At 41.9% G+C, this 13,228-nt stretch overlaps 1 protein-coding gene across 3 annotated transcripts in view; it reads left to right on the top strand.

The window, feature by feature from the left end:
- MXD4 (MAX dimerization protein 4) overlaps window positions 1–13,228 on the top strand; it is a 40,404-nt gene that overhangs the window by 21,968 nt on the left and 5,208 nt on the right. For 2 of the 3 annotated variants that reach the window (XM_083833934.1, XM_083833935.1), the window contains exons 4-6: window positions 8,815–8,929; window positions 11,984–12,143; window positions 13,169–13,228. The exon at window positions 13,169–13,228 is cut by the window's right edge and continues 2,737 nt beyond it. In XM_083833934.1, the coding sequence (XP_083690060.1) occupies window positions 8,815–8,929; window positions 11,984–12,143; window positions 13,169–13,228 (335 nt within the window). The remainder of the gene's footprint in view (window positions 1–8,814; window positions 8,930–11,983; window positions 12,144–13,168) is intronic. The other variant, XM_083833936.1, reaches the window with a different exon arrangement.

A 13,228-nucleotide genomic window follows, 5' to 3' on the forward strand; every position in this document is an offset into this window, starting at 1 on the left:
GTATTGCAGATGTTTCCTTTAAATTACACTTGCTAGAAGATGTAGGAATAGGCCTGGTACTTGTGTATATTCTAAAAAGTGAACAATCTGCAGCTTTGTGAAGGTAAAAAGCAAAGTTAAAAGTGTAGTCTTGGCTCAGCAAGCGGGCCAAAGTGACACTCAGTGAAAGTAAATAAAAGGCAGTATGAATGCTTCAGAGTGATAAAATGCAGAAAACGTGGAAATGGCAAGCTTTGTCAGGGGCAGCAGACATTTTCTTCTGTCCCCAGTAGTGCAAGAGTTAGGACCATCACCACTCACTTCTAACCGGTATTCACATGAAAACTTGTGGATGACCAAGTTCATAGCAACGTTGGTTCTTTCAAAGGTAATGATTTTAAGATATACTTGCAGCCATTGCCTTTGTAGGCAAGTGAAGTACCTGAAGACCACCAACTACCTGGCTGCTAGAGCTATCTGGTGAGTTTCAGTGTAGAGAAACAGATGCACAAAAATATTTGGGACTCTGAAAATCTGTGTAGAGTGTGAAACTCATAGAAAATGCTGAAGTAAACAAGGTAGGGTGTTGCATTTAATCCACTAACAGTCACTTCGATTAGGCAACTCAGAGCTTTTTCCATCTGTTTCCCCAGTACCTTCCTGTGCTTCACTGTTGAATTTAGTTTCAGAGGCCTGTGTGAGGTATTGGACGAAGAGAAAAAAATACATATATTTGGAACAAACCTTCTATGAATCTTCACCTGCAGCACAAATTTCAGCATTTTGTTCTTAATTCAATAAAAGAAAAGTGCATCCATTACAGGCCACTGATGTTTGGTTTATTTTTTCTTAGCATAATGAGAACCAAAGAAGTTTGCTGTAAGGACACCGCTGAATTTTCTGGTTTTGACTCTGAGGCACTGAGCTGTGAGCAAATATTTCACACATCTCGAAGCAATCAGAATGTCCAAGTGCAGCACACTGGGTGCCTTGCCATGGTACAGTGCTTTAATACTAAGAGGTTTTCTTTCCTTTTCACTAAAGTAAATTTGTTGAAGCAGCTTGTGCCGCTTGAATATGACCCTCTTTTGAAAAAAGGAATATATGTTTGAGGTATCCTTTTGTAGAGTGAAAAAAAATATTGAAAGTGTTTCTGACTGAAATAAATATGGAAAAGACAGGATTTTATTCTTCAGTGGAGGGTTGTTATCTTCCATTGTGTTTGATCTCTTTCTGAAGATACTCTGAATGCTGTAAAGACCATTAATAAACAGATTTACTTAGAACAGTTTTTTTAAATGATTTTCTATTATTTCTTATGATTGAAATTTTAGATATAATCTCTCTAAATACCTTTGTAAACACATGTCCTTTAACTGGTACAGGATTGTCTTTGGTAGCTTACAAAAAGTATTGTAGATCTGTAAATATATCATTCCTGACAAATATATCATACCTGACACATACTTCAGGAGAAGTATTAGCTTAAGGAGGAGTAAGTCATGTATGTGTGAATACTGACGTAGACTAAGCAGAGCAGAGAATATAATTACTTGTGTACCTATATTGTATGTATGGCCACGATACCATGAATGTAGGAAACGACATGAGAACATTTCATTTACAGTACCATTAAAGCCATTTGCAGCAAAATTTTGTCACTGCTCAAATGTGATTGTGCATAAAATGAAAAGAGCTGAAGCTCTGAAGAGATCCTGACTTCTTGTGGTGGGCTCCAGTACAAAGGAGCTGGCACTGGGGTCAGCGTGCAGGCAGATCGTCTGTGTAATTTTACCTTCATGTCAGGTGAACGCTGAAGTTTAATGCTGGTCTCCATATTTAAAAAACAAATGATGATAAAAATATGAATAACAATTCTGTCTGTATTCATCATGACCAATAAGAGTTGCGAAAGATCCTGATTTGCTGATTCTCTATGACTAAAACTTTACTACTCCCCATACACAGGTGCTGGGTTTTCGTAAATAAAACTGTGAAAAAACTGTGAAGAGTCTTCCTGTAAAAACGCAAGCATCATACGACTGCAGTTAGCTCACTTCTGTATTTTATGCTGAATTTCATGTCTGGTATGGAGATAAAACCACCATTCTTTAGGGAGAAAACACAACAGTTAGATTATGGCAGGGGTCTCTGACCTGGAGCTGTGGGCTCAGCCCAAACCCTTTTGGTTCACAAAGCACCTGGAGAACATTTGGCTCCAGAAGTGAATTTTTGGTGCAGAGATTCTTCTCTGACTTTATCCTAGGTACGTTATTAATCCAGATTACATAGTCATTATGCAACAATGAAAGATTTAGTAAGTGCTCTATATTTAAACCTGTGTATATTAACTTCATTGCACAGCACCAGGAGCAGGATAGGTTTAAATGTGGAAAAAAATGCGAAACACGAGAGGAGGAATTTGAAATGCTTCGGTAACTCTGTCCAGTTTGTAATAATATTGCTAATTCTAGATTCATTTCAAACTTTTTGCTCCCATTACCTGTAATAGGTTTATGTTCTTCTAAGTGTGTGCGTGGGGAGGGTGCTTGTATTAAAAACTCAGGGGGCTTTACTTGTGGGGTAGGACAAAACTTATCCTATGATAGGGTCGAGGCTGTCTTGTTTTTGGATTGAAGTGGTTAAAGTACAGAAATGATGAATTTTTAATTTTTGCATTATTTCAAATGTAGCTCTTGTTCTCACTAGTGCAGCTTTTCATGATTGCATTTTCAATGTCATTTGAATGTTTGATGTACTGTGTCCTTTTCTTTGCAGAACATCACCAAGCAAGTATATTTAGCAGTTGATTTGAGAGTATGTCAACCCCCTGTATACACAGCTTAGTTCAGTAGACTAAATTTGGGACATCTGAAATACAGACACATGTTCAGCCATGCAAGCATTTTTAGCATTGAAAACATCTTGCAGAAAGCACAACTTGGGCCTTCTTGTGAGGCAAGTGTTGTTTCATGCCCATACATGCCTCAGCAGTACACGATGGTTGGGCTGAGGGTGTTGAAACAAAGTGGAGTGGACAGTGCCCTGTCTAGCTCAGGGAAACTGAGTATGTGCAGTATGGGAATATGGACGTTTAGCTGTTTCTTGCCCATTTGCCAGCCTTTCAGATCCTTGCTGCCCAACAGCTGGAGATGGTGCAGCTCTAAGCCACCTCCCAGTATGGCTGAGACAGCTCCGTGCCGTGACTGGGCAATCCCCTGGTAGGGGTGAGAGGGTGTGGAGCAGGTAAGGCAGTTCCAGGACCTCCCATGGGACAGCAAACTTTGCTGACAGAGTTGGGCCTTCCCTTTTACAGTCAGTGTTGAGTCAACAAGAGAATGAGTACGTGTGAGAGAGTCGCTCTTCTAGCCTGGGGAGGACGGGGACTGAGACCTCGAGGATACGCCAGGTGGACATGTCAGGAATTTGACCTGTATCTGTTGAATTTTATGCCCTTGCCCATGCTTGTTGAGAAATCATGCATGAGCATTGCCATTTGGATGCTTTCTGCAAGTGATGTCTGGCCCTCGCAGCTCAATGTCAAGAGCAGGAACTGCTGTTTATGTCTTCGGGTGCAGCTCAGAGGACATGCCTGCCCTGTGCTCTCTGTCATAAACGCGTGGAAGGCTGTCAGCAGCTTTGTCCACAGGGGTTTCCCCAGCCAAGGCGGCGGGATCGACAAGCACACCTTCCCAGCGCTGTTGCCAAGGTCCCGCACGGACGTGACAGGATTTTTCGCTGTCACAAGCGTCCGTGGGCATTTAATTTTGCTTAGGCCTGGCTGAGGCATGCCACACTGAGGAAAAAGCAGCTTGTTTGGGACATGTATTTGCCAAAGGAAGGCTTTGCTTTTCCAGTTGGCTTTGTGTAGATCGGTGGGTTAAACAGCGGGCCCCAAATAGGGGCTCTAGATTTGTACTTGCATGGTTTAGGAAACATGCCTTTGTTTCTTCACTGCCATCAGAGAGCTGTGCAGCTGCAGCTATCTGCTTTTTGACTGTCTGTAGGCTGTTTCTGTCATTGTGCTATGTAAAAGAGCTATGGAGAGCCCATGTGGAAAGACTATAGGTGGATCAGGTCACTCGACAAGCCTACAGCACTGTATTGGGTTGGATTGGCGCAGTTTCAAGTGTGTCATTTTTGTTTGTGGGGCCGGTTTTTTGAGTCAAACACTACATCTTTACAAGCACTCTGATTTGTACGATCACCAAAATGTTGATTGGAGGGACCTGTGGTTTTGTCTAGGTGAATCTTGAAAAACCTCTGAGGACAGCATTTCTGCAGCCTTTCTGGGCAACCCATTCTAGTTGTGCACCACCGCCCTTGTAAAAAATTTGTTTCTTAATGACCATCCTGAAGCTCCCAATTCACAACCATTGCTTCTTATTATATTATTTGGCCTTACTGAAGAGTATTTTGTTCCCGTTGCAACCACCCATCAAGTAGTTGTAGGAAGTTCTTGGAATTGTTGCAGTTTTCTTGGAATTAAGATTATCCAGTGTGAACAATAGGCTTTTTTGTTTCGTTTCCCCCCCTATGCAGTGTAGTATTCTATTTCTTGCTGTGTTAAAATGCATTTGCACCCGGGATTTCGTACATATGGAGAAGCTTTTTGACTATTACTTCACAGATGCATTTACTGCAATTTTGAAAATGGTTCAAGTCAAAGATCTTAATTTGCTTTTGTGTGGCAGCCTGTCTGGGAGACGTGGTGAGCTGAGCGGCCAGCGTTTCTCCTGCCTTTTCGTGGTTGAGCACTAGAGTGGAGTCTCTGTGGACTGCAGTGAGTGGTATTCAGACGAACCTCTGGTGGATGTGCCCATGTGGGGAAGCTGCCAGCACCGCTGGGTTTCTGCTTTGTCCTGTGGTGGGTGGCAGCGTGCCCTGAGGCAGGCCTCAGCTTCCCAGCTGGGCGCCCGCGGGTGACGAAGCAGAAGAGGGAATGGCCTCAAGTTGTGCCAGGGGGGGTTCAGGTTGGAAATTCTGAGACGTTTCTTCTCAGAAAGAGTGGCCAGGCATTGGAATGGGTTGTCCAGGGAGGTGGTGGAGTCACCGTCCCTGGGGGTGTTCAAGGAAAGGTTGGACGTGGTGCTTGGGGACATGGTTTAGTGGTGACAGTGGTGGTAGGGGGGTGGTTGGACCAGATGGTCTTGGAGGGCTTTTCCAACCTTTATGATTCTGTGATAGGTTGGATATGATGCTTAGGGACATGGTTTAGTGGGTGACATTGGTAGTAGGGGGATGGTTGGACCAGATGTTCTTGGAGGTCTTTTCCAAAATTAATGATTCTGTGGTTCTAAGAGGCCTGAGACCCAGCCCCTCTGACCCACACCTTGTGGTGTGGCAGGGTTTGTCCTGCTGTCCGTTCGGAAGTGCTGACCAGTAGTGCCCAGTCAAAACCAGTTCAGGGGAGTCCCGGTTGGCAGACGTTGCTGTAGCTGTCAGCAAGCGACTGCATCATTTATGTGGAAGTGGTGGACCACCCGGTGTGGCTGCTCCTGTGGAACATTGACCAAATCTGTGGGGTTAGTAACTCGTTTCTATTAAGCATTTGAAGAGCTATAATGTAGATTCATGGGACCACGTTGTGAGCTCACGCACAGGGAAGATGCGGAAGCCTTGAACACCCGAGACCCCTGTGTCTACTGGCAAAAAGCAGACACAGCCAGTCTGAGACAGGTCCCTCTGGTGTTGGCTCCCCTGCTCCAGCTCGGCACCTCGCTCCTGCTGCACGGCTCAAGGATGCAGATTTGGGGCAGCTTTTTATAGATCCTCACCTTGGATAAATTCAGGAGCAGCGACGAGGGGGATATTTCTGTGCATCCGCACAAGGTGGGGAAAGCGCACGCTTTTATAGGCACTGTTTTACTGGCCTGACATCACACGTGGTGTGGGCGATCGTGTTGGGTTTTGAAGCTGGAGCAGAGTGTAACTAGTGCACTCGAACCGCATCTCATGCAGGGAGACCGTTCCCCTGTCCCTCTGGGACCAGGCGGCTTATTTTCTAGGTGGAGTACGTGGCGTGATCTGCGAAACACAAAGCAGCTCAGGCTGTGATTACCTCTGTGGCTGCCTTCTGGGTGGTTCCCCTCGGCCGAGGAGAGAGAGCAGTCGGTTCCCTGCGGTAAAAGAGGGAAGTTAGTGCTGGCAGATCCTGTACGTGACAGCTTACCTGCCGTGAAGTTTGGGTCCCTTGCTGCCGATGGTGTCATCTGTTACCATAACACGCCTGAAATGTTTTCTGGCATTCTTACAGTTTTTTTTCTATGATGTGTAAACTGGAAAACATGGGGATATTTACTCTAGTAATTGTGATGGGCTGGTTTTCTTTTGTTACTTCCCTAATCCATGCCGCTGATTATGCTTTTGTGCTATGATGTATGAATTAGCACATAAACATGCCTATATTTATGTAAAGATCTACGTGCTTATGCTTTAAAATCTTTCATGGTTTCACAGGTACTGAGTGAATAAATGAAAGAAAAAATCCCCTACCAAAAAAAAAAAAGTGAAGTTAGAATAGGTCTTTTAGAGATGTGCCTATTACATTTAGTGCTGACAGTTGCTAGTGCTGAAAATGCTTTAAAGCATTCTTTTTTTTTTTAATATTTAGCTCTTTTTAATTCTTCTCATTGGTTGTTTAAAATATTCTTACTAGCTTCGGTCACATGCTCTTCATAGCAGTTCTGTGAAGTCCTGCTTTACCTGGTTTGCATATAACATAAAAAGAATGAGTGCTTTAAAAAGGCACGTGGCATTGCCCACTGATCGTGGTAATATCTCTGTTAATTCCCAGCTGATGGTAATGAAGTGCACTAAAACCTGATTTTGTCCCTGTGGCAAGCAGACTTTCTTCAAATAGCAAGAGGCTGAAAAGTTCGGTATGCAGCCGGGCTCCATTAACATTTTTCAGGATTAATACCAAGTAGATCTCAGATTAGCAATTCTGTATATTTGTTATAATACTTCTAACTACTGCAAGCACATTGATAGTTCCATTTCCATGTATTTAACTCTCTCTTTACTGCTTGGATGCTATTCTTGTCCTCTTCCTTGCCACGTCCTCCTTTATCTTCAGTCCCTACTTCTGTCAGCTGTCTAAATAGAGTTGCATCCAAGTTGTGCTGAGTGACGCAGACGACTGCGTGCGTGTTCAGAGGCCATTTAAAAAACAAAAAGATTAATTGAATTTAGTGCCTGGAGAAAGTTTTTTATTTAAAACACGAAAAAGCCAGGTAGTTGGTAGAGGCTATAGGCACAGAAAGAAAGATCTACCTCTGTTTTCAGTACAGATACCAGCAGTCCCTAATTGGGGTACTTTTTCTTTTGGACCTATTTCAAAGGTCAGTGTCTGAGTTTAAATCAGCAGTTACAGGGGTGCTCTGCGGTCTGGTGGGGTTACTTCCACGGGTATTTACCCCAGTCCGTGTTGCTGTTGGTTAAATAAAAGCTTTTATATTGCTAAATTTAGAGCTTTGAATTTAAAAACAAACCCCAGGCCTAAACAAAGAATGTGTCATTACTTTTCTCTTGAGAATCGTATTTTTACCAATAATCTTTTTCTCCTGAATGGCTTGAATAAAGAATTAATAATTTCATAGAAATGCTCTTTGAATTCCCACCTAATACGCTGCTGATTTATAGGTAACCAACGCTAAATGTGTAGTCATTACAATACTGAATTTTAATTAGCTTTTTTGCTTTGTTTTATTTTTTCCCCCATTTATTCTCAGGTTGTCTTGATATCGCACTAATCATTCCAATTACAGGTGTAATTTGTCATCAGTGTATATTAAATCCTCTTAAGTGGCACTTCAGACGCTGATGCTGAATGCTTCTTCTGAGCTGAGTGTTCAAAAGACAGTTCATTCTTGACCAGGAGCGTTCAATTTCCTGCAGTTTGTTTTGTTTCCTTCATGCATACAGCGTATAGCAGATTTGAGAAAGATAATTATTCATGTCACACTTGTGATCCGCTTTGCTTACTGTGACTGCTTTGTGGGGGGTGTAGGCATGCTCCAGATCATCGCTTTGTTCAATCTGTAACAGGCTGGCAGAAAGAAAATATTACAGATGTTGCTCATGTAAGCGCTTCTGCATCTATTTCTATCTCATTGTAAAACTGAGAGGTAATTTTGTCAGGATTCCTGTTCAGGATTATGCATGCAAAACAGGAGGGATTTTCTGTTGCTTTCAACTGTAGAAATACACTCACACAATGTTATTTTTTTCACTCCTGCTTTGTTTTGGATAGTTGAAGTAAGGTTGCACAGAAAAATAAGAAATTAAGAAATACAAAGAAGTTCAAAGAAATTTAAAACAAACAAACAAACAACAAAATGCTTGGAAATGGAGTGTCTATAGAAATGCCACCTTCGTGATCCACACTTTGCTGATGGGTTTGGTGTTGTTAATACAGCAGAGAGGTTGCTGAGAGCAGTAGTAGTACCACTTGCAAAGGAGAAGCAGGACCCAGTGTGGCCGGAGCTGGTTTCTCCCTGAAGTCTGTGTTTTTCTCCTTTATTCAACCTCGAAGTCAGTGTGCAGCTTTGGTTGAATTACTCCGAGTGTACTTCCCCTTCCTTAAGTTGGGAATAGCCAGGCTGAGCAAACTGCTTTGAAATATAGGTATGAAAATACTGCATAAATGTGCCAAGTAGCATTACTACATTTCAAGTGACCTTTTGCTCTGAAACTTTGCCAAAGGGAGGGGAGAGGAAGCCACTGTTGAATCGAGCTCTGCAGAGAGATCCTGCAAACAGATGGTGTTTGCATATAGGATGTGCTATTCGAGTGCAACTGTACTACAACGCTCTTCATTTTTAATAATTGCAGGCGGGCTAAACTCCGGCTATATTTGGAACAGCTAAAACAGCTTGTGCCTCTCGGGCCGGACAGCACCAGGCACACCACCCTCAGCCTGTTGAAAAGAGCTAAGATGCATATCAAGGTAAAAACGTTCATCTGTATTTTATTTTATTTTTCCATTTTTAAGGCAGAATCTTCCAGAATGTGTATCCATAGAGAGGAAGTTAATTTTCACACAAAATCCATACCCATATGTCTCGTCTTCTGGATATATTCGTCCTTATTAGATGCAGGGATTTCACTCAGAGTGTCAAGTTTTGGTGTGTTTTGCAATTTACCCGGCAGTTTCAGATACATGAAATGGTGATTCTGTGGTTTCTGCTTAGTTTACATTGTATTAAAAATATATATGTATCAAGGCTGTTCTTTGATTAACGTATACATTTTTTAAGGGCCGAGCAAAGTAGCATTGTACTGCACTAATTTCAGTGTAAAAATACTAATAACTAATAATGAAATAACGAACGAAGTCAAAAGGTTTGTAGCCACTAGTAAGCCTTGTCCTCATCCTGTACCCCGATGACCAGATCCTGGAGCATTTGACAGTCATTTAAAAGAAACCAAAAATAAATGTAATCTCCTGTTAGTTGCCACTCCCCTTGCATATTTGTGTGTGTAAGATCTGGGCCACAAGTTGAAAACAAAACCAAAACCTCACCTGTGCGTCAGCAGCAGTACAGGCCATATATTTGCACAGGTAAACAAAGGAAGATCCTCCCCAGGCCTCCTCTTTCGTAAGACACTCTAGTTTCACTCTCGTAGCTTTCAGGGGAATCGGGCTACGTGCAAATATAAAACAAGTATTTAAATGTAAAAAGTTAAAGAGTATAGATTGCTGCTGCTGTGTCCAGGACTGTAATTATTCATCTGGCATTTCTTCAGTGTTAGAGGGGAAAAGATAGGAAACTGAAAAGTGTCAAAGAGGTCGAATGCTGCCAGTAATCTGGGAATATTTCTGAAAACAGCCTGCTGTTGTACAGCATTAAGATTCAGTGCAATTGCATAAATGGGTGTAATTCGCAGGAAGTACTGAGGATGAATTTAAACAAATCCATGCTTGTGAACAAGGTTACTGAGCTACCTCTTCAGCTCTTGTAAGCACACTTACTCCAGCTGAGCAACCCCTGGTTTTACCATTTGAGATTTCGGCCTCTTGTTTATAATTTAGGCTAACATGCATGAAAGGCACTGCGTGTGGTTTTTGTCTTGGGCTACCCCCCTATCTTGAGTTTATGCATACAAACTGAAAATCTGTTTTTACAAGTGGCAAGTGTGAGAGATGAGCCATGTAGTTACCCTTTCAGCTGCTGTTTTAAAAAAAAAAAAAAAGGCTAGGAGCATATGGTTTCAAAGTCCATCATGCACAGTACCAAGTCCTCATTCTCCGAAAAGTGAAACTGAAGTTTAGTTTTCTTTTTGAAATTTTAACCGAACCTATCCGGCCTGGCCTGCCCCTTAATTGTTCCTCTTCATCAGGGCTACAGGCTTTGAAGACAGCTACCTCCCTGCTGCACTGCCAGAGCGTGCCAGTGCCCCTCTGTCATTTCTAATACAATAATCTAATACAATAATTAGTTTTGAACACTCACTCACCGAAACTTGCCCTGAAAGATTGGACAGTTTTGAGACAGTTTTGAGTCTCCTGGATACGAATCACTGAGTTCATTCCCAAAATAGTTGTTAGAGTTTGGGACCGCAGCCAGGAAAATACAGGAAAAGGAAATCTGATCAATTGGGTACATTTGGTTTGCTGTGTACATGGATGTACCAGCCCATTTTCTTATTCTAACATTGTGTTCCTGTGTGTGATGTCTGTCTGAGTAGCGTGTGGCCTTACAGCCTATAGAAGTTAGTTTTCAAGTCAGCAGGGAAGCTGCCTCGTTGAATAATGGGAATTAGGTTTTCAAAGATAAATGCGTTTGCTTTCAGGTTTGCATTGGAACAGCAGAATCTTTGTGGTCATTTGGCTTGTGGTTTGCTGTATGCTGTCCCACGCCACCCTTCTCTAGAAAACCAAGCGTAGGTTCATTCAGATGGTAGGGAAGAATCATCATCAGAAGCAGCGTTCGCTCCCAGTACGTCTCCTAAATCTTACGGGCATGTAAACACAGCGCAAAGAGAAATTTGGTCTTTCTTGTATGTGCTTTTGCTGCTAGAACCTGTAATTTATTTAATCATTTAGATGAAAAAAAAGGGCTTTTTCTCTTTTTTGGTTTCGATTTGTTTGTACTTCCTGCTTTTGATCCCATTGTACTTGTTGTATTTTCTTCCCTAGTTATGTAGACAATTTTTGAAAATGGCTATCAGTGCAAATACATTGCAAAAGTGTTCAGTTGAAATCTTAAAATATAATGTTTCTGTACTACATTTGTACCGACAGTGCAGCACATTTTACAGGGTGTGAGGTATTCTTTTTATTTCCAAATACCTTCTTTTATTCAAGCAACAGGGGAGATTTTAGGCAGAGCTGTGAAAGGATATTTTCACAGGCTGTTTGCTGAGAAGTATTGGATTAATGGCACTGATTTGGTAGGAGGTTATGACAGAATTATCATAGTAGCTCCAGAGAAGTTCTAGGACAGAGAAATGCAAGGATGAAGGCAATTGTTGGTAAATACCTCCAATTTTATACAAGCAGTACTGGAGCAATGTTAGTGAAGCACTCTAAAAGGTAAAAATTTCCATAGCCTGTGGTAGGAGGGAGACCATTGAGGAGCCTTGTAATGCTTCCTTCACGGTGCGAACTTCTTCATTTCACCTAAAGAGACACTGCATTCTGACTGAAGCCTGAGCTGTGCTCTGCTTATCAAAGATGATGACAGTTTTGCCTGACAGAATGATTAAAATATTCCCCAGAACCAAGGCAACAATAATTCAGTCTTAGCTGAGGAACTTGCTAGTGGCAAAGGAGTCTCTAAGGGATTTTTTTCCCCCTGTATCCATGTATTTTGCTGTGAAACAAATTCAGTTCTGGCCTGGACAGTTGAAATTGTACGGAGCTCTGCGTAACAGTAACAAAGATGATTTTGCCTGACGAACAATTCCTGCTGTAAAAGAACTGTCGAGGAGATCTTACGTTACTTTTGCTTTAATGTGAGTAAAAACCGGCGGCTTACCGATTTTCTCTCCCTTTAAGAAATTGGAAGAACAGGACCGAAAAGCTCTAAATATTAAAGAACAATTACAGCGGGAGCACCGCTACCTCAAGCGCAGGTTGGAACAGCTATCCGTGCAGGGCATGGAGCGCATCCGCACTGACAGCATGGGATCAACAATATCCACTGACTCTGAACAAGGTAACGCAACGAGGGCTTCCCAGAGGGAGTTGCAGGAGCAGGAAGGAAAGGAGAAGCAGGGAAGCAAGAAAACAGAAAAGCATTATTTAGAACTAAAATCAAGCTTTCTACAAACCTCAGACAAAACCGTTCCATTATGCAATCTGCAGAATAAAAAACTACTACATCTTTTGTACATTCTTTGCAAAACATTCTTTTTTTCTAATCAGTTTTGATTTTTGTAAAGCTATTTATTTATACAGCGTGAGTTTTTGCCAGGTTTTTAAACAATTACCATTTAATGTTCCGAATTTCTAGTGTAATTATTGGTAAGGCTGGCATAATATTTTCTTCTTGGAAAAAAAGATGTTATTTGTCTTAATTCATTTGTGTGAATAAATTAATTCCACATCATTTATTGTGAAATTTTAAAATATTTTCTGTGCGGTGATCACCAAGTGTTTCCTGCATTTGGTTCTCATTTAAGACCGAGCTCTTCGAGCTCCCTGTCACCATTTCTTATTTTCTTATTTGCAGTTTTTTCTGTGACCGAAAACTCGCACACGCTGACTTTTTCAGGGCCTATGGGAGGCGAGTTGTCAGTCACAGTGCAGTTACTGGGGGACAGATGGCTACACCGCGGTCACTGCTAGCTGACACCTGTATAGCTTGGAATTGCTGTGAACGGTGGTGCTGCAGTGTTACAGCCTCTGAGGTTGTTTTTTTGTGTTGTTTTTTTTTTGAGTGTGTTTTGGTTCATTTTGTTTTTTTAAGATCAGCGTCGACGCATAGGTTGGAACAGTTCTGGGACAGCATTTGCTATTGATGCCGTGCTGTATGTGGATGAGGACAGAAGGGATTTTAATTCTCAGGTGGACAGGATGCTACTTACCCCAGGAACTGCTGTTCCAGGTCTTTTTAATTACAGAAAACGAAGTACAATTCAGGTTTCACCTGAACGTTGATTTACACAGGCTGTAGTGGCCCCTTATCACTGGTTAGAGCTGCTGTGTTTCTGAAAACGTGCCTTCTTGTGTTTTCTTTAGAAGTAGACATTGAAGGAATGGAATTTACACCAGGTGAAATGGACAGTATTGGAAGTGCCA

Source organism: Anser anser, assembly GCF_964211835.1.
Source record: "Anser anser genome assembly, chromosome: 4".
NCBI classification, from domain to species: domain Eukaryota; kingdom Metazoa; phylum Chordata; class Aves; order Anseriformes; family Anatidae; genus Anser; species Anser anser.